Below are 21633 nucleotides of genomic sequence, written 5' to 3'. Positions count from 1 at the left end.
ATTATATGGAGGTAGCTTCCATCTTTGTTGCCTCTTGACCCTTCTACCCTGTTCAAGGAAACACAGATAATGCCATTTGGGGCCATAGGTTGAGGTCATGCACAGCAAAGGAACGAGAAAGGTGGAGCCCAGGTCCCTGACAGCTGGGTCCCTTAATCCTGAACAACCCAGACCTTTGCACGAGACAGAAATAAACTTGTCTTTTGCCACTTATCTGAGGTTTTCTGTCTCCTGTGGCTAGAGTTTGAATCCCAAATACTGTCATATACTTTATGGCTCTGGACAGGGAGTATTTAGACAGGGGAGGTGGGAACTGCCAAGAACCATTGTACTTTCTCTGGAGGGGCGGGGATTTGGTCAATTACAGTCTGCGATGATTTAAATGTCAGATTAGTGTTAAGATTCCATAGATCTCTTTTGAGGTCTCTTCTAACCCTGAGAGTCAGTGACTTTGAAATGTTGAGCTTTGCTTTAATAAATTATGGTATTTCATCATTTGTAAGACACACGTTTTCACATTTTAATGTTTCTGATACAAGCATGTATTTTACAAGACAGCCTCTTAGCTTTGACATGTAATTAGAGCAGAATTTGACATTTGACCTTGATGGTCCATAGGGATCCTTCACAGTGGCTGGTGTTAGCAGGAAAATGTTGAAGCATGAATACTGGCTTAAAGTGAGCAGGGTCGCTACCAGGATAGAGCAGCAGCTGAATAAGTCACTAGTTTTAGGTTCAGGAAAAGGCCCCTTGCAGCTCAAGTTTGTGTTTCTTCATGAAGCCTGTCTGTAGTCTTACTGGCTTCTCCCAAGGCTCAGCCTCAGAAGAGCTAAGCTGTTGAGGGTTTTAAAAGGAACTAAGACAACAGCCTCATTTGATAAGAGGCTTCTTAATGGAAGCAGAAAACAATAAATAGAAAAGGTTCAAAGTAATCCTTTTACATAATTCCCTAATTTTTATCATGTTCAGAGTTTAAGAAGATAAGTAGCGCTAAAAGGATTACATGAAAGAACAGCCCACTCTGTTCTCAGAGGCAATCACGTTTCTTCCCTCTTCTCTATTTCTTTTATTTACTTCCGTCTTTTAAATCAAAATATGACTATGAATAATATCTCTGTGATCCAAGTGGTATGTTATGATGTTTCTTTCTTGTACAACTATTTTTTCTGTTTACTTTTTTAAAATATCTGGCAGAAACAACTCACATCCTTCAAAAGCACTCTCAGATTTCTCTCAGTTCAGTTTTTCAATTGGTTAAAACTTCCCAATATTGATTAGCTCTGTGTGTTTTCCTGGAGACATCCTCGTTGGACTTCTGACTTCCTGCTGCCATCCAGGTGTAGGATGCAGCCGTCACCCAGGCATTTCTGGGGATTCCTTTCTCTTTTCTCCTGTTTCTCTGTTTCCTAGATAATAATCCTCCTTGGTTTCTTTCCTCACCTTGGCAGTGTTCATAGATTCCCAAGAAAGCACGTAGGAGAGGTAAGTGTGACGCTTTCCGTGCCTAAGAACCCCTTTACCCCCACTCATGTTTGATTCATGGTTTGGCAGGATTGGAATTCCAGTTTGAAAATTTCTCTCAGAAGTTTGAAGATACCGCTTCACTTGTCTTCTGGCTCTCAGTATTAATATAATGAAGTCTGTCATTCTGATACTTGATCTTTTGTAAGTCCTTTTTTTAGCATAGGAGTGAAAAGGTGGGCACGACACCAGACTGCTTAGCGCTGCTACCTTCTAACTGCATGACCACAGCAAGTTTTTTAACTCTCTGTGCCTCAGTTTCTTCGTGTGTGAAATGAGGATAATAGTACTTTATGCCTCCGAATGCTCGTGTGGTGGATTGTACGAGAAGTCATGTAAATCGAGACCTCTAGTGTCAGTTTCTGTAGGTCTTGTCTCTGGACTTTGTTTCTGCAAAGAAAGATCCTTTCATCGTTTGCATGGGGCCTCTAAGCCTGGTGATTATAAGCTTCTGTGGAGCTGAGCACAGGGAGTGGGCTGGTAGTCCCACCACTCAACTGGAAGAATTTCACTGTTTGCACCCGCATGCCTCACCCGCAGCCGATTCTGGGTCTGCTAGCGCTAGATTTGGAGTGTGTCATCGGTTTCTTCTAAGATTATATGGCTGTTTCCAGCGTCGGGATAGTTGTCTGAATGGATAGGGTACAGGTAGGTACCTGGGGGAAGGAGGTGTTTAGTGGATCCTTATAGAGAATTCCGAGCCCCCCCCTTTCTGTTGTTTGTCTAATTCCTGGGTCACTCTGGGCTTCTACAGCCTGGCCTGCACCCTGCGGTATGTTCTCTGAAACCTTGTTTGACCTCTCGGTGCTCTAGTAAGTCGTTTCTGCCTTCAGATACTGAGGTTTGTGATTAAAGTGTCACATAATAGTGAATTTTTGTTGTTGTTCTCATTTTCTTCTGTGACTATGTTAGTTCCTGTTACACAGCATAGTGATTCAGTTTTCCTGTACATTTCAAAATGATCACCACGGTAAGTCTAGTTACCGTGCAAACACAATAAATCCTAAGGACCCAGGTCACCTATTGATGTTCTTAGATTCCGTGGAAAATCAGGGCCTCTATGACTGCCTTAAACCTGTCAGAATTTGCCCCTGAGCTGGGATGGCATCTTTTCCTAAGTTATATGGGACAAGGTGAACATCAGTACAAACTGAGGGTTCTGCTGGCAGGGAAGAAGGGCAGGATGAATAGTGGGTAAGCACCTACTATAACTAGTAGTTACAGACACAGGAGCCCAGGAAAGGCAGGAGCAGCAGGAAGAGACCCAGTGAAGGGATGGGACTAGTATGTGGCCTTTGGGGTGGGTGGGATTGAAACATTTTCCCATTTCTTCAGAGTCTAATCAAGGATGGTGGTGGTACTCTGTGGACATTTAATTACCAGATTTCTGATCTTGTCCTGAAAATTGCCTTGATACTGATAGGATTCGTTTTGGCCAATAGAATGTGCTTTCAGACTTATTGTCTTTGACAGCTATGTCAAACTGGAACTTGTGGACAAAAATTCACTACATGGGCACCCAGTGTCAACTAGTCTTAAAATGTCCCTAAAGTCACAATTAATTAGATTTTTAATTTTTTTCACAAAGGTAAACTAATGCTAGCATGACGATCTCTTAATTTATGCTATAGGATAACTTTATCGTGATAATTTATGTGAAAATTGATAAGATTTGTGAAAACCAGGAGGCACTTTTTGGTGATATTTTCTTACGTCTGTCATTAGGTAATTTAGGAGCCCTGTGGTGCCTGCTTTTGTGAATGTTTTTATCAAGATAAATATTAACTGGTTGTACCCAGAGAGTTAAGACTATACTGTCCTTGTGATTGGTAACCTTGCTGAGTCAAGAAATAAAAATGAAATCAAAAGCAATAGATTTTTAAATGACGGTATATGGCAAATGACAGCTAGTGCCGAGTATTTGAGAATGGACTAGTTCAGGGTCAGCACAGTGCAGCCTGAAGGCCAAATCTGACCTCTCCCTGTTTCTGTGAGTTTTTTTATTGGGATGTGGCCACGCTTATTCACTTATATAATGTCTGTGGCTTCTTTTGTTCTACAGCAACTGAGTTGAATAAATGCACCAGAGACTGTATGGACTGTAATGCCCAACACACTGTTTGGCCCTTGACAAAAGTAGTTTGCCAACCCTTTTACTAGATTAACGTCTGAAGACTTCTTGGAAGAAGCAAACGCAGTAGGATTTAAGGAAGAAAACAGAACAGGGACGTGCATTATTGTAAACTATTTTTTGATGGGTATAATTTTCTTCCATCAAATGCAAGTACACAGAAATTACCTTTTTTCCTGGCCATCGTTAGATGCTATTAGCTTGGATGTCTGAATATTATCAGTGGGTGAGAAGACAGGGCAAATGGAATCAGCTACCCTATTTGTGTCCCCAACAATTTGTAGATCATATGGTTTTTTCATATTCAGCAAGTGCTGATTATAATATTTTTTTGTTTTGACAAAAGATGACTAAAATGATACAGTTCTTCATGATTACTCCCTTCTTTCCAAGTAGTTACAGTATTATTTAAGAATGTAATTTGCTGCCCACACCCCCCTCCCCCAAATAAAACCTGAAAAACAGTCAGGTTCAAATATAATTCTAATTTAATTCTTGCTGTCTTGAAGTCCAGAATGAGTATTTGGGTGGGCAGTAATCCTCCCAGCAGTGATTTAGGGGTGCAGGCTTCTTCCATCCTGTGGTCCCACCATCTTTAACACATTTCAGTATGTGGCTTCCTCTGTTCATCTGCACAAGCCATGTATGGAAGAGAGCATGAAGGATCACACAGGAGTTTTACAGTCCAGGCTTAGAAGTGGTCCATATAGTGTCTGCTCACATTCTGTTGACTAGAATACATGGCATTTCCCTGCAAGAGCGGTAGGGAAATACTGTCTGACTGTGTGCCAGAAAGAAAAAGGAAATGGGTTTCATGACCAGCCCATCTCTGCCAGTTGCTGGTTATTAAAACCACTTTATGTGTTTTGTTTTTGTTTTTGTTTTTGTTTTGCGGTACGTGGGCGTCTCACTGTTGTGGCCTCTCCCGTTGCGGAGCACAGGCTCCGGACGCGCAGGCTCAGCAGCCATGGCTCACGGGCCCAGCCGCTCCGCAGCATGTGGGATCCTCCCGGACCGGGGCACGAACCCGTGTCCCCTGCATCGGCAGGCGGGCTCTCAACCACTGCACCACCAGGGAAGCCCCACTTTATGTTTTGAGAACCATCAGATGTTGGTGACAGACAGAGGCCCTCACTTCTCATCTTTTCTTCCTTTGTCTTCCCTGAGAGCTGTGAATCACTCATCTTGGCTGAAAGGGAATAATTTGGGTAGAGGCGCTCATGGCTGATTTTAATGAAGGTCCTACCTTAATGCTTTGCGCAAGTGTTTCCATTTCTCCCACTCCTGGGCAAATGGTAAGGTGGTACTTCCCAGCTGTCCTGAGGTTGAGGGCTGTCCTGTGGTCTGCTTTGGCGAAATGTGAGCGGGAGGGAAGGCAGGAGCTTTAAGAGTGAGTGGCCGCTTTGCGGTGGTCCTTTCCCAGTGTCTGGCGGTTGTGGAAGTTTTTCCTGAGACGAAGCCTCAGTCAGCCTGGATCCCTGGCTGACGGTGGATATGAGCAGAGCTCCCTTCCAACACCCTGGACGTTTGTGTTAAACCACTGACTGACATTCTGGGTTGTTTATTTTTATAGCAAAACTGACCCCGTCAGTTTCGGGTTATAGAGCAGGTCTTTATGCTCCATGGTCTTTACCCCTGTAGTGTTTAAGTTTTCAAGCTACCATCATATTTACAATAAAAAGGTAAATCTCTTTCCACTTTTTTTTTTTTTTTTTTTTTTGGCCATCCTACACTGCTTATGGGATCTTAGTCCCTGACCAGGGATTGAACCCGTGCCCCCTGCAGTGGAAACACAGAGTCCTAACCACTGGACCGCCAGGGAATTTCCTCTTTCCATTGTTTCTAATAGTGCTAAGCACTTGAACTGTTAGCTGCTACCTGGGTAGGCTTCACCTAAGGTAAAGATACTTTTGGATTAAAACCAAGATCTTTACCTCAAATAATTTTTTTTTTCTTCACTGCTGCTCATCCTTGAAATGAAGAACTGTTTAAACTTTTGCTGCCTTTACAAGTAGGGAGAGAAACCTCTGGAGGGAATCTAATCTTTCTTGTCACTGCCTGTGCGCCTGGGGTACAGGCATGGGGGAGGACAGCAAGGACAGAGACCCTGACACCATCTGGGCAACAGAGAGCACGAAATCACTCTCTTTGGATGGGTGAAGAGTCCTTAGCGTCTCCACTGCCCGTTAAAGAGAAGAGAGAAGGTATAGTTCTTTATACCCATATCCTGTGGCTATGGCAAAGGGTATGTGTTGCTCATATTCAGGGCCCCATGTGCAATGCTGGCTGCATTTCCCATAATTCTGGGGGAAACAGCAGAACTATTGGGCAATACTCACGCTCCATTATGGGTTACAATGTCATCGATAGGCTGCCTGGGAACCTAATCATTGTTTATGTGTGTGTTTTTTCTTAATAACGGCAACTGTGTTCTGAATTCCAAACAACCAATCTGTAAAAGGATGTGAACGATGCACTGATTTTCTAGAAGGGAGTTGTACTAGTCTGTAACAAAGCGACACAAACTGGTTGGCTTAAAACAACAGACATTTATTCTCATGGTTCTGAATGCTAGAAATCCGAATTCAGGGTGTCAGCAGGGCCGTGCTTGCTCTGAAGCTTTTGCGGGAGGATGCTTCCTTGCCTCTTCCTAGCTCTGGGTAACCCTGCTTGTTCATTCAGCATGACTGCAGTCTCTGCCTCTGTTTTCACATGGCCACTCACTATGGCTGTCTTCTCCCTGGGTCTCCCTGGGTCTCCCTGTGTCTTTACATGGCGTTTCTCTTTCTCTGCGTGTTCCTTCTCTTATAAGGACACTAGTCATGTTGAATTAAGGCCCACCCTAATGACTTTAACCTTAACTTGATTACATTTGTGAAGACCCTATTTCCGAATAAAGCCCACTCATAAGTACTGGGCATGAGGACTTCAGCATATATTTTTGAGACACACAGTTCATCCTGTAACAGGAGTTTAAAAATGTACCCGCTGCAGCATACTAAGTCAGTCATGCTTCCCAGAGAAGTAGAAAATATTCTCCTAAATCATATGATTTTAAAAAGTGGACTAACTCAACAACAGCAATATCAAAAATACCAATTAAAAAATGAACAAAGGACTTGAATAGACATTTCTCTAAAGAAGATATACAAATGACCAATATGTGTGTGAAAAGGTGCTCAAAATTACGAGTCGTTAGGCAAATGCAGTGCAATTCAAAGCCACTATATCACTTCACACCCAACAGGATGGCTATTACATATTTTAAAAAAATGAATACAAGTAACAAGCATTGAAGATGTAAATCGGAAGTCTGTGCATTGCTGATAATGTGAAATGGTACAAATGTTGTGGAAAATGATTTTATAATTCCTCAAAAAAATGAAACATAGGGTTACCGTAGGATGCAGCAATTCCACTTCGTATATACCTAGTAGAACTGCAAGCAGGGTCTCAGAGAAGAGATATCTGTACACCATGTTCATAGCAACATTGTCCACAGTAGCCAAAGGGTGGAAGCAACCCAAGTGTCCATCAGTGGATGCCTGGATAAATAAAATGTGGCCTATAAGTACAATGGAATATTATTCAGCCTTAAAAAGGAAGGGAATTTTGACACATGCTGTAACAGGGATGAATCCTGAAGACATTGTGCTAAGTGAAATAAGCCAGACACAGACAAATACCGTGTGATTCCTCTTACATGAGGTCCCCAGAGTAGCCAAATTCATAGAGACAGAGAGGAGAACCGCGGTTGCCAGGGGCGGGAGAGGAGAATGGGGAGTTAGTGTTTAATGGATACAGAGTTTCGGTTGGGTAAGATGAAAAAATTCTGGAGAGGGGTGGTGGTGGTGTTTACACAGTCCTCTGAGTCTACTTAATGCCGTATAACTGTACAATTAAGAATGATAAATCTTACACATATTTTACCACAGTTCTAAAAAGTGGACTTCTAGAAGTCAGATTTAAGCTAGGAATTAAAGAAAAATAAAACTATGTAATATTCACTGAAGTGTCCAATAAGTAACACCCCTGTTCTTGATCTGGGTTTTGGACCAATGGGGAAGTATGACAGAGTAAGATAACTGGCCTTTGAGCGATCAAATCATCCCTGTTAAAGGCTCCTGGGAGGCTGCTTTCCAGGGTGACAGACAAAGAGCTCCTAACAGCCCACCCCAGAATTCGGTTCTCCTAGTCATGGCCGGGCTGCTCCTGAAGTGTGGGGTCCTGTGCTCCCCGCAGGCCGACACACTCTCAGAAGACAGTGGGCAGACGTCAGCCAAGCCTGCCCTGTCTGCTCTTCCCCATTTCCCTAGACGGTTATGGTCCTGTACTTCCTCGGGGCAGGATGAAAGTAAAGGGTCAGATTGAAGCCAAGAAGCGTAGACTAATAGGGCTCCCACATGAAAGGAGCCATGAGGGACAGCAAGCAGCTTCACCCCCGGCATCCCTGCTTCTGGTCTTGAACTTAGAAGCTAACCCATGGTTAACCAGTGCCTCGCTCATACCTTCAGGGGCCTGCTCCCCAGTGAAAGCACTGTCCCTTTGGGTACTTTCCTAGCACGTCTGGGCAGGTGACAGTTTGAAGGCTCTGACGGCTGCGTTAATTATATCAACTCTGGCCACTCTGTGCCCAGGGCTTAATTTTACTTTCCTCGTTGTGATCTCAGATGATATACAGCCGTGTTGTCCCACAAAGTACAATGAGATCCAATGACAAAGTTAAGTTGCCAATAACATAGTGATGCCTAAATATAAACATAAACCTCTACCACTGTCATGTTCCCAGGGGAAAATTGTAGGACTGCCTAACCTTGCAAGTGAAAATCCAGATATGTTAAAGTCCAAAATCAAATTCTCTTGGCCCTTTCATACATTCACTAATTCAACAACTGTTTATTAAAAAACCACTCTGTGTACTCTTCCAAGTGTTGGCGATATTTTGGAAAATAAACCAGACCAGAGCGGGGGGAAAATCCTGCCCTTCTGGAGCTGACTTTCTGCAGACTTCGAGTGAAAAGGCCAGAATTAAGTTTCAGTAGGCATCCTTACTGGTGTCTTAGTCTGGTCCTGTCAGGCTAGAGTGATCTTGAAACCTAGGCGGAGTTCATGTTCTCTCGGCGGCCACAGTCTGGGCCGCTTCACGGGAAGAGGTGTCATTACTGCAAAATTGTGCTGGTTCAGCAGCCAGTGTGTGACAAGCACACCGGCGGGCACAGAACTATCTTGTTTCCTATTTTCCTCGCTCTTCCCAAACTACCACATTTTGAAAACAGCCCAATCCCCTAACCCTGAAATAGTAATGCAGGGAATGTTATATCTGAACAGTAGTTTCTAAAACAGTTTTCCGTGTTTCCAAAGGTCATCGTGCTGCACCCGGAGGCCCGGTCTAGGATACACCTTTCCCTCTCTTACAAGCAGTCATTTTCACGTTTGTGCCATAGAGCTATTTCTACTGTCTCTTTCTCTGGATTTACTTAAATCTAAGAAGCCTGAGTCTTAGGGAAGACTTACCCCTAGTATTTAATTATCCAATCAAGTGCTAATTGGAGACACTTTGTTTTGGGGGGGGTGTGACTTGAGGCTGTGGAAAAGCCACGTGGATTCCAGCTCACCGCATCCACTTTCCGCCCCCCCTCGTCTTTGAATACAGAGTGGAATTCGGGATAATTTGTATTACCTACCAGATCTGTTGTTAACAGTGGAAAGCTGGAAACATTCTAGGAACACAGGAACACACAGGAACCTCCTGCTTTGCCATTCTAGAGCCGTGAATGTGCTCCGTAGACCCCAGTGTCTGAAAGGGCCTGTCGCGACTCTCTTCCCTACGGTTGTAGTTGAGCCTCACCCGAGCTGCTGGTCGGCCCACTGCTGCCTTGCTGTGCCCTCCGAAGCCTCTGCTTTCTGCACACGCCCGCCAGGGGTGGTTCAAGGTGCAGCTGTGCGCCTTGCACAGGAAGGCGGCCTGCTAACAGCCTGCCCTGGTGCCGAGACTCAAGTGGCTTTGCTGCAGATGTGCGTCCCAGGCCTTGTTTTCCTCAGGCTGCAGACCTGGGCAGACCCCTTCCATGGAGACAGCCACTCACCCAAGGACAGTGCTGCTGTGCGCTGGAGTTTCTCACTCAGCTCAAAAGAATGTATGGTCTTAGGCTTAAAGCCTCTCCCCCAGTCTGTGTTATTTTAAAACCAACATCCCAGCTGAAAAAGTGAGCTGGATTACGGGATACAGGCTGCGAGCCACCAGTGCGAACCTCTGGCCGATGGCTTGAACCTAAGCACGTCCACCTTGGCCACGGTGGAAGCCCCAGTTACCCCACGTGTGTTTTGTTCCTGTACACTTTACCCCTTGTTTGTTTCTCATGGTCTGTTGCCTAGTGTAACATATTTACAGCTTTGAGGGGCCCAGTAAATACTACCTTGTTCCGGCGACTGCTGTTCACAGTGGCAGAGCTGGCGGTTACAGTGTGCACGTCCTCCTGCAGTGGTGGGTGCAGAGCCGCAGCCCAAAGCCCCACGAGCTTCCTTGGGTTGCCGCAGCAACGGTAGCTCTTCCTGGGGGATTCTGTGGTCCCCCCCAACCCCGATTCAGCAACTGAAGGTAAATGTCTGGCTCTCAGGGGCCTGGCCTCCTGGACTTTGTTCCAGAGTGTGGCCGACACGTGGTCAGGATGGGCTGTTGATTCTTGGGTATTATTCTTGCCTTCCTCCCCTCTCTGGTTATGAACCATTTGAGAAATAAGAAACAGAGTAAGGTGGATAGATGATTATAGATGAATTATAATAACAGACTATAATTATAGAATTTCATCTGTAATTATAGATCGGTTACAGATGAAAGTGAGTTTGAGGAACAGAACTGCGTTTGAGAGACACTTTCCCACGGGTCACTATGGTGCAGATAACAGGGCAGGCCTCTCCCACCCTCCCTGTCCCCTTTCCACTGTAGGGACAGGGCCTGTTCCTGGTAGGGGTGGGGAACAGAAGAGAGCTTGTGTTCTCTGTGGGCAGCGGGGCTGGGACTAGGGTGAAGAGAGTGAGGCCAGCAAAACCTTAGTGCTTTAAATGTTGTTTACCTGGATCACTTTTTTTTTTTTTTTTTTTGCGGTACGTGGGCCTCTCACTGCTGTGGCCTCTCCCGTAGCGGAGCACAGGCTCCGGATGCGCAGGCTCAGCGGCCATGGCTCACGGGCCCAGCCGCTCTGCGGCAAGTGGGATCCTCCCAGACTAGGGCACGAACCCGTGTCCCCTGCATCGGCAGGCGGACTCTCAACCACTGTGCCACCAGGGAAGCCCCGATCACTATTTTTAAAAATCAGAATTCATGTAAAAAAAATCCACGATGAATAAAATCTCAAAAATTTAAAGGAGACACAGGGTCAGTATTACTGACTTTTCCCTTGACTCAGGCTCCGGGGGGACTGTTACTGAGACTGTCTTATATTTAGTGCCCAAGGCAAATGGTACCCTCACCTTATCCTAGTCCTTGCCCAGCTAGTTCTTCCTGAATTTACAGAATCCATTTAAGTCACTTTCTTGCTTCTGGATGGAGTGAGTAAAAGGACAGAAAAAAGGCAGGAATGTTACACTCACTGAACTCCCTCCACATGGAAGGAATAAACTCAAGTAGGATTTAGAAGCAACATCTTCCATGACTATAAAAATTTTCAGTTATTTTCCATAGAGGGAGTATTAGCTATCTGAGAGAAAAGTGCAAAAGCATAAATTAAGGGTTCAAAAGTAAGGGATGTCTGTTTCCAGTTAGAGAACATATTATAAAGTTGGATGTGAGGGTAACCAGCTCTGACAGTACAGTTATTGTGTTGATCTGGTTGGCTAGGTGGGCAATCTTTTCTCAGAGTTCTCTGCTGCATCCTTGCTACTCCAGGGATGGTCCATGGACCAAAAGCTTCAGCATCACCAGGGAGCTGGATAGAAATGCAGAATCTCAGGCCCCACCCATGACCTACTGACTCAATCTGCATTTTTTCAGAAGCAGCCAGTTGATTTGTACTTGTTTTGTAAATGATTTAAAGTTCAACTTTGTTGTGGAACGTCCATAGCCTTCATTTATAAATTCATTAAACCAACTCTAGATTTCCCCCTACTTAAATGGCTTCACTGGAAATCATTATGCTCTTAGGAAACCAGTGACTAGGTATGCTTGTACCAGTACTTTGTTCCTAGGTGTAAGATGTACTTTACTAAGCTCAGTGCTTGAGGAAGTTGAGTTTGTCAAAAGGTAGGTTGCAGGAGCTAATTTGGGACTTTAACCCTGAATTGTGAAAAAAGTAATATGATGAGGCTTAAGGGGTAAAATTATTAGCCACCTTGAATGGTTTTAACAGGAGGTAGAACTTTATGAATATACTAGTAACACATGCCGGTGACTTTTTGTTCAACTGCTTTGTTTTTGACTTTAGAATAAAATTTGTAGTTTAGGTATTGTGCCTGTGTCTTTTTGTTTTACAGTACATTGAAGATTAGGTAATATTTTGAGTTTTAAAGCCTCGAGAGCTGAACTACGGTTGTGATTAGTGAGTTCTTAAAAACTTAAGACGACTGACATGATTCTGTGATTTAAAGCTGTAAGTTTTTTTTTTTTTTTTTTAATTTTATTTATTTATTTATTTTTGGCTGTGTTGGGTCTTCACTGCTGCATGCGGGCTTTCTCCAGTTGCTGCGAGCCGGGGCTACTCTTCGTGGTGGTGTGCGAGCTTCTCATTGCGGTGGCTTCTCTTGCTGCAGAGCACAGGCTCTAGGTGTGCAGGCTTCAGTAGTTGTGGCACGTGGGCTCAGTAGTTGTGGCTCGTGGGCTCTAGAGCGCAGGCTCAGTAGTGGCGCACAGGCTTAGTTGCTCCATGGCATGTGGGATCTTCCCGGACCAGGGCTCGAACCCGTGTCCCTTGCATTGGCAGGCGGATTCTTAACCACTACGCCACCAGGGAAGTCCAAGCTGTAAGTTATAATTGTATTATACAACTGGTATGCCATATATTGACACAAATAAGGAGTAAAATTAAAGTTGTTTATGGCTTCAGAGAAATGTGACTTGAAACAAATTCTTTTATTTCATAATTAGCATATGGGATAGCAAGTTTAGCTGTGTTAAGTTCAAATTACTGTGTTAGACATTGCATGTAATAGGAAGATGTAGAAAATACCTACTGATGGTGTAAGCCTCTACTGGGTTTATAGTTCAGTTGACAAATAAGGCACATAACTATTGTATAATCTAACAGTAAGCTGCCATTAGCAACTAATTTGGTCCAGCCATGGAGTTTATTTCTTAGAAGTGGTTTCCTCATTTGTAAAATGAGGAAATTTGAATTGGATCTCTAAAATGTCTTTCCGTATTAATGACAATGTTAATGTATTCAATTATATGATAATGGATTTTTATCCGTGGGGAACAATCATTCTTCTTAAGCTAAGATTTAGAAACTAACCTTATTTTTTCCCAGAGGTGTTGAAATAGCTCAAATCTTGCACTAGTAGTGCTTTTCACTGACCATTTCTTTTAGTGCATATCTATCAGTTTTTAACCTTACAAATCATTATAGAAATACATATTCTGCTAATCTTTTTATTCAAGAGGAGCTACCCTCTCATATTCCCACATCTTAATAAGTAGGGAAATTGTTCTCTCTTGTACAAATTGTTCTCTGAAAAAGATCTCTTTATTTTCCCAAATGGCTCTCTTAAAAAGGAAATTTAATCATTCTACTTTGTTCTGATAGATAATGCTACTGAACGGCAACTTGAGAAATTAACCCTTTGGGTGAGAATGATTTAGTCCAACCTTTTCTCTTTTTCTCTTTTTAAAACATCTTTGATTTTGCTTTAGTAAAAAACGTTCCCAAGATAGTAACTTTGAAGGCTTTACAAATTACATTGTAATCATAGAAATATAAAGACATTGCATCATGGGTCAGGTGAGATTAAGTCAAAGAATATGAGTCCAGCACGTGGTAGAAATTTAGGTACGATTCTTATATCAGGAAAGGAGTGAGATTGGCCATAAGACAACAAGGCTAAGTTTTAATTTTTTTGACAAAATTCCTGAGGGAAGCCTGGTCATCCCTTTCCTGCCCATGGCTTTGTCTGTAGTGATGAGATGGAGACTTGAAGCTATTTTTTTTTCCTTAGTGAATGTTGAGGTTGATCTTCCAACTAATCCTGGAACTGATAAGCTTAACTTCAGAATTTGTTTGGTATCCAAATCTCTGTACCTCTAATTCTTTACTCTTATCTACAAAAGTAGAAAAGACTTCAGTAAATTTATTTCATACCAAAATTCTCCTTAAGTATTTCTTCAGAATACATTTTGTTTTTATGGGGTTTTTTTTTTGTTGTTGTTAGCTTTGCTCACCGAGTTTGGGATTTTTTTTTTTCTTGGATGTGTGAATTTAAAAAAATTATAAACCCAAGTGTGCTAAGCAGTCATGTGAAGGTTGATGGTTTCTTTACTTTCCTATTACTCTTTGTAATCTACTGAATTATTTAAAAAAATTTTTTTAATATTTATTTTTATTTATTTGGCTGCATCGGGTCTTAGTTGTGGCACACGGGCTCTTTGGTTGTGGTGCGCGGGCTTAGTTTGCCCCGTGGCATGTGGGATCTTATTTCCCGGATCAGGGGTCGAACCTGCATCCCCTGCATTGGAAGGCGGATTCTTAACTGGACCACCGGGAAGTCCCAATCTACTGACTTATAAATCTAAAACATTTAACCTTAACTTTAGTGGAATTTCACAGTTGTTAGAAATGTTTTTGTATTACAGTAGCTTGGGAAAGTTCTTGGGAGACAACGCTGAACAAAATGCACAAGCTTTAAAAGAAAACTCAGGTTATATACGTTTATTAATACATACATTGTTAACAATCCTGCCTTTTTATTCTATTAATGATTTGACAAACTATTTTAAGAGCCTTCAAAAATCATCATTTGACTCAGTAATGCTTTTATTTCCAGGAAGTTTTTCCAAAGGCAACAATCAGAGGTAGTCAAAGATTGCAAAGATAGTTAGTGCAGTGCTGTTTATAAATAAATAATATTTAATAATAAATAAATCTAGAAACAACCTAAACATAGAAGGACATGGAACTGGTGGTGTAAATTATCCTATTATACATTTATTTAAAAAATAACTTGAGGTGCTTTGACATACGAACCATTTTCTTTACTTTTTTCAGTTTTTTTAAAATCATATTTTGTATACTCTGAAAGGGGGAGCTCAGGAAGTAAAGCTCCATCAGTTGAATTTAATGCCTCTCTTTATCCAGGCAGATAACGTCTGTGATTTCTGTTAAATGCTTCTGTTTGCAGTGCTCCTATCTGTTTATCCCAGGATCTCGTAAATGAGTATTGGCCTTATGGAAACATAAGGGTGTAGCATATTTCATGCTTTGTGAAACTCTGCGCCCCCCACGTAACTCCAAAAAATGAATAAATCGACTTCCTGATTTAAACATTTAGCTCTAACCTGTTTTATACCCGAGGGTTAAAAATATAATTTGTGTTTCATAAAAACTTTTATTAAGGTGCTAGCCAAAATCTGTTATTTCAGTGATTTCTTTATTACCTAAAGAGCTATGGTGGGGAAAAAGAGACTACTTTAAATTTTCTACCAGCATACAAATCCTATAGCACTTATTTTGGGATCAGAATCTCTTGTATGCATGTGCCTGCGTGCTGCTGACATAAACATTGCAGCCTTTCTTCTTGCCCCTGGTAAAAGCTGGTTTCAGGATGCATGGCTGGAAATCCGGAGCACTGTTAGCAAAGATACTGATCCTTTCAGTTCTTCTATCGTTCCTATTCTCCTCATTGTATTTAGGTCACTGAAGTATGTTTGAATACAGAGAAAAGATTGCAAAATAGAAAAATGAGATCTACTCTTAATTTACAAATTTCTAGGTTACAGAATGTCATTTTTTTCCTCATGGATATTTTATTTCTTCAGAACAGAACCATGATACCTGGTTGGCATTAAATACCAAGATTAGAAAGTCAGTTCAAGCGAATGTATATCTATATGAGGTATTTGCAGTCCTAGCTTGAATATGTGGGCCTTTCTTAAGCACGTCAGTATAATCAAAAGCGTAATAAAATTTTAGTTTTTTGCAAAAATCCTTGGATTTGAAAGCTTTCGTGGGTTTTTTTTTTTTAATATTGACAAATGTCGTGAATTTTTAAATTTATTTATTTTTGCTCTGTTGGGTCTTAGTTTCTGTGCGAGGGCTTTCTCCAGTTGCGGCAAGCGGGGGCCACTCTTCGTAGCGGTGCACGGGTCTTTCACTATCACGGCCTGTCTTGTTGTGGAGCACAGGCTCCAGACGCGCAGGCTCAGTAGTTGTGGCTCACGGGCCCAGTTGCTCCGCGGCATGTGGGATCCTCCCAGACCAGGGCTCGAACCCGTGTCCCCTGCATTGGCAGGCAGATTCTCAACCACTGCGCCACCAGGGAAGCCCCTCATGGGTTGTTTTTAATGATTTTTTAAAAGTGTACAATTCAATAGTTTTAGTATATTTACAGCTCTGTGCAACCATCACCATAATCATAACCCTTAGAGCATTTTTATTACCCTCAAAATAAACACATTCCAATCAGCAGTCACTCCTCATTCCCTTCCCTCGCGCCCCTTCTCAGCCCTAGAGAACCACCCATCTGCTTTCTATAGATTTGCCTATTCTGGACATTTCATGTAAATAGTATCCCATAATATGTAGTCTTTTGTGACTGGCTTCTTTTACTTATATATTCTTTTACTTTTGCTTATACTATTCTTTTATTTATATTTTAAGTCATAACGTTGTATCCATGTTGTAGCATGCATCAATACTCCATTCGTTTCTCTTGCTGAAAAATATATTCCGTTGTATGGGTACACAACATTTTGTTATCTGTTTACCAGTTAGTGGACATTTGGGTTGCTTCCACTTTGCGGCTGTTATGAATAATGCTTCTATTACAAATCATGTACATCTTTTTTTCTTGGTGGCCCGTAGGGCAGACCGAACCATGTACATTGGTGTACAAATTTTTGGATGTATTCCTTTCATTTTAGTAGATACCTAAGTGGAGAATTGCTGTGTCGTACAGGAACTCTGTTCAACATTTTTAGGTACTTTCAATAGAATACCACTTTAACTCCGAAGAATCAACAGCTTTTCTTTTTTTCAACTTTGAAATGGAGTGTGTTTGAGAAAGGCAGTGAAAATGGGGAAGAGAAACACTAGGGCCCTAAATCTTCATTGATCTTTAGCTTATGTGCTGTGCCTGCTTAATCTGTCTGGAAATCGTTCTTCATGGAAACAATAGGGAACTTTTCTGAAAATGAAAAGGGCATTATTTCTAATTATGTTGGGACAACAGGCGTAAATTGGGACCGTCCTAGGTAAATTAGGACCAGTAGTCACTCTGTCAACCAAAAAGAAGGAAAGGCTATTGTCAGATTTAGCCTCCTTCTCTATTATGGTGAGTGAGGGCAGAGGCATCTCAGATGCGGGGGGGCAGTTTTAGCAGCCCATTCTGCCCATTTCCTCAAATGAAAAAGTATGTTTGAAAAGAGGGTGATTCTTTAGCTAATATCTTAATCACCCCTGTCCATAGTTGTAGGTTCTTTAAATGTAAAAAGAAAGCAATTGAAATTAATCAAGTGATGACTTGTTAATTTTCTAATATTTACTTGAGTGAAACATTTTATTTCTTCCAGGGAACAACAAATCATTTCAAGTTCAAGACAGCTTAGACTAAGAAACTTTCAACTGTGCTGAAAAACTTAGGAGATGGACACATTTTCCTTCCCTCTCATTTAAACGGTTTTAAAGAAGAAATAAAATGGCAGAGGTTTAAAGTTAATATTTCAGGATGAATGATGATAATTCAGATGACAAGACAGAAGATGAACTGCAGTCCTTATTTATCAGTGATAAAAATGGAAACACATATGCATACAACCAAAAATCACCATGTACCCAAAACTCTTCAACCAATAATGTGAGTTGGAATTCTGCCAACCCAGATGACATGGTGGTTGATTATGAAACCAACTCTGCTGTGGCCTTTGGTGAAAATATTTCTTTAAACCCTCGGTGTGTTGAAGTACTTGAACACCAAAAGTCTTCAAGTGATTTTGTTAGTAAGGAGATGTTAGATATGCACAAGGATTCCACATGTCTGTCTTTTGCACATGTTGTAAATACAGAGGAACCCAAAGATTTGCGTAACAGTTGTCATTCCCTAGAATCATTTCAGGACCAGAGCGTTGAGACATCTCTGCCTTTCGTGTGGAATCCTAACGATGATGATTTGAACTGTACAGGAAACCCTACTGCCTTGGCGCTAAACCAGACATTTGACATGAAAGTGGATAATGTTAACTGTACCTTCATAACACATGACACCACTGGAAAGAGTCAGTCTTTGCCTACCACTGCAAGCCTGCAGCCAACCAGCATGAGAAGTAGAAATACATCTTCATCCTGTTGTGTTCCTCCATCTTCCCATTCTGATAAGATATATGTGAGAGAAATGAGTTATGATAGAGACAGCTTCGAAAACCCTCAAGCTACAGCATCACAGGCCCAAGACACAACTTACACAGCATTTTCTGACATGGTGATGCAAACTGATGTGGTTCTTCCAGATACTGAAAATCACTGTCACTGTTCTTCGGGAAAGGTCACCAGTGAGTACCCAGATGGGGCACAGCAAAGACTAGGCGGAGAAAAGGAGATACAAGCTCTAACACCAGTTTCTGATGGCATGGATGTTCCCAGTGGGTCTGTATTACAAGAGTTCTTTTGTTCATCTAAAGATGAACCAAATAGTGAGAGACATTCACAGAGCTCATATGGGCAAAAGGAAATGGGCCAAAATGTAAGAGAAACAGTGTCCACTTGTCTTATAGATGATGAATGCCCTTTACTGGTGCCAGCTTTTGATAAAAGCAAAACCCAAGTGCTGGACCCAGAACATCAAGTCACTGTGGCTAAAGACACACCAGTTGCCTCTAATGAAAAGGATTTGGGAACCCGAAATCATACCATAGAATTGATACCGAATAGCCCGCCGGGACAGAAGGTGGCTTCATCATTTGAACTGACTTGGGATGCAGATGATATGGTCATTAGTACAAATAACATAGTTTGCATGTCCACGCCAGTCCTAGAACCCGCAAACGCAACCTTTTCTCTCTCACCTATTGAAGCGACGGAGAAATGGAGTAAAGTGCAGAAGAGTAATCGAGAGCTTAGACGTTTACCAAACTTGAAGGGGGCACCGATGAACATGTCTAAACCTAATCTAGGAAAATCAACCACCAAAACGAATAGCCCCCTAGGCAGCAAAGTTAGAAAAACTGAAATTATAAGTTACCCAAGACCAAACTTCAAGAATGTCAAAGCAAAAGTTGTATCCAGACCAGTGCTACCGTCCAAGGACCCTGCTCTATCAAAGGCTGCACCCCGACCTCAGTTAACTGGGGCCTCATCACCCTCATCAGTGTCTTCCTCAAGACCGTCGACAGCTTTGAGAAAAACACCAACGTCTGACTTGAATGCGGACACAAAAGCAGAAATCCTAAATAACAAGACACATAAGCAGCAATTTAATAAACTCATTACGAGCCAGGCTGTGCATGTTACAACTCATTCTAAAAATGCTTCACACAAAGTTGTAAGAACAACATCTGCCGTGAAATCGAATCAGGAAGATGTGGACAAAGCAAGTTCTTCCAATTCAGCATGTGAGACTGGGTCCGTGGCTGCCGTTTTTCAGAAGATCAAAGGTGAACTCCCTATTAAAATGGAAAGCACAGAATGTTTGCAAATGCCCTATACTTCCAACATCGATAGGATTAGCCCTGAAAACAAGGGTGAAAAAGAAAATGGGACACCGATGGCAAAACAAGAGCTAAAAAAGGAAATTATGAATGAGACCTTTGACTATGGTTCTCTGTTTTTGGTAAGTGAAATTTTTGCCCGCTTCAGGAAATGGTGGTGGAAACGGAGAGATGTATTAGCAATTGCTTATCCACTACTAGTCAGTAATATTGCTGAACTAGGTGTGCAGATTTGCTTTCAGGTATTGCTATGTTATTCAGTAATTCTGTGTCTTGTCAGTACATTTTAGAATGTTAATTGGTTACCTGCATATCGAAAAAAAAAAACCAAAAAACCTCAAGTCCAGTATTTTGTATTGAGTATCAACATCCCTTTTAATAGTCAGCTGAAAGAACAGGTTACTTTAATATTTTAGTGTAATTAGTTATTTGAAGTTAAATATCTGATTATATTTTATATTTATGAAAAAATAAACGTTTTGTTTATGAACTTACAGATGTATTGGGCCACATTTGAGAAATGGCTAGGCAGTGCTGGTAAACAGTATCAACATAAAAATAATTCCTGGTCTCCTGTTGAGGAAGCTGCCCCAGGTAGTGGAGCCCTGTCCTGTGAACAGGAGGATTCTGGATTCTGCCTCTGATTAGCTAAGGTGACTCTGGGCAAGCAACCTTTTGAGACGCAGTGGTGAAAGGATTGGCTAGTAGATGTCTGAGGTCTCTTGCAGTCCTAATGTATTGATTCCCGGGACTAAAATAAAACCTATTTTATTCATGTATAGTGAAAAGGTAGTATGTTTTATATAGTACCTGGCAGATGTTTGGGGGTTCCATTTAAACAAGAATTCACATGCAGTTCAAAGATTTTTTTTTTTTTTTCCAGCATGGATATAGTTTTGACTCTAGCTTGAAGAAACTAGCTTTCTGAGTGTTGGAAGCATTTGGGAGGCCTCTCTGGGCTTTGTGTGTTCATCCTCAGTGCTGTTTCGGCAGTGGGGACTTGCATGCATCTCCAGCCCCACATAGGCTTTTCCTGGGCGTCTGTCCTCTGGGCCAGGAGTGGAGGTCGGTGCCAGGGTAGGAAGGCACATGGGAGTCATCTGTGTGGAGGGCTCATGTCTGAGAGGAACGACACGTGTAGTTTGGTGAAGTGTTAAAGGGCTGTTTTAAGTGTCTTGAGGGTGCATAGGGAATTGTTAGGTCCTTTTAGGAAGATATTCTTGAGCTAGTTCAGTTTAGAGATGCTTTGGCATTTATAGTAAATCTTCCTTTTAGGAAGAATGGCCCACCGCAGTGATGTCTAAGCTACTGAGACTGTCCATTATTTCAAAACTCAGATTTTTTTCCTTTTTTTTTAAATTGAGTATATAAATGGTCTTTCACTGTAACTTTTATTCTGCTCCCTGCTTTTCTTCTCTTTATGCTATACCACTGAGAGCTCTTTAATTAATTTATTTATTTTTGCTGTGTTGGGTCTTCGTTTCTGTGTGAGGGCTTTCTCTAGTTGCGGCAAGTGGGGGCCACTCTTCATCGCGGTACGCGGGCCTCTCACTATCGCGGCCTCTCTTGTTGCGGAGCACAGGCTCCAGACGCGCAGGCTCAGTAGTTGTGGCCCATGGGCCTAGTCGCTCCGCGTCATGTGGGATCCTCCCAGACCAGGGTCCGAACCCGCGTCCTCTGCATTGGCAGGCAGACTCCCAACCACTGCGCCACCAGGGAAGCCCCAAAACTCAGATTTTTATTTTTAAGTCCTTTTGAAATCAGACTTAGGAAACTCATTTTATACAATTTTTCATTAGATACTTTGTTAAATTAAATGACAACCTCTGGTAATTCTAAGCAACATTCTTAGTTTGGTGTTTATAGATACATATACATGAAAACCATTATTCCTCCTTGATTTATGGGAGACTTTTATTGTGCAGTGATCTCCAACTCCCAGAAAACCTAGCATAAAGTTTCTTTAAATAACATTTGCCTTGCATATCAATTGGTTGTGTAATTTTGAAATTAAAACTTTTTCTGATATGTGCGTTGAGAGTACGTCTTAGCTTTCTGTTTCCCATGTGCGGAATGAAAGCCTGTCTTTCAGGCTTATGGTGTGATGCTGAAGTAAGGTGATAGAATCATCACATTG

General features: G+C 42.0%; 1 protein-coding gene across 3 annotated transcripts in view; it reads left to right on the top strand.

Annotated features, from left to right (window-relative positions):
* The window catches only part of MTUS1 (microtubule associated scaffold protein 1), a 160777-nt gene that overhangs the window by 36396 nt on the left and 102748 nt on the right, over positions 1–21633 (top strand). For all 3 annotated transcript variants that reach the window (XM_060001158.1, XM_060001159.1, XM_060001160.1), the window contains exon 2: positions 17367–19618. In XM_060001158.1, coding sequence (XP_059857141.1) covers positions 17522–19618 — 2097 coding nt within the window. In that variant the 5' untranslated portion in view covers positions 17367–17521. The remainder of the gene's footprint in view (positions 1–17366; positions 19619–21633) is intronic.

Source organism: Delphinus delphis, chromosome 21 (genome assembly GCF_949987515.2).
Source record: "Delphinus delphis chromosome 21, mDelDel1.2, whole genome shotgun sequence".
NCBI classification, from domain to species: Eukaryota; Metazoa; Chordata; class Mammalia; order Artiodactyla; family Delphinidae; genus Delphinus; species Delphinus delphis.
Note: the sequence above shows the minus strand (reverse complement) of the source record. Positions and strands in the feature narration are given on the sequence as shown.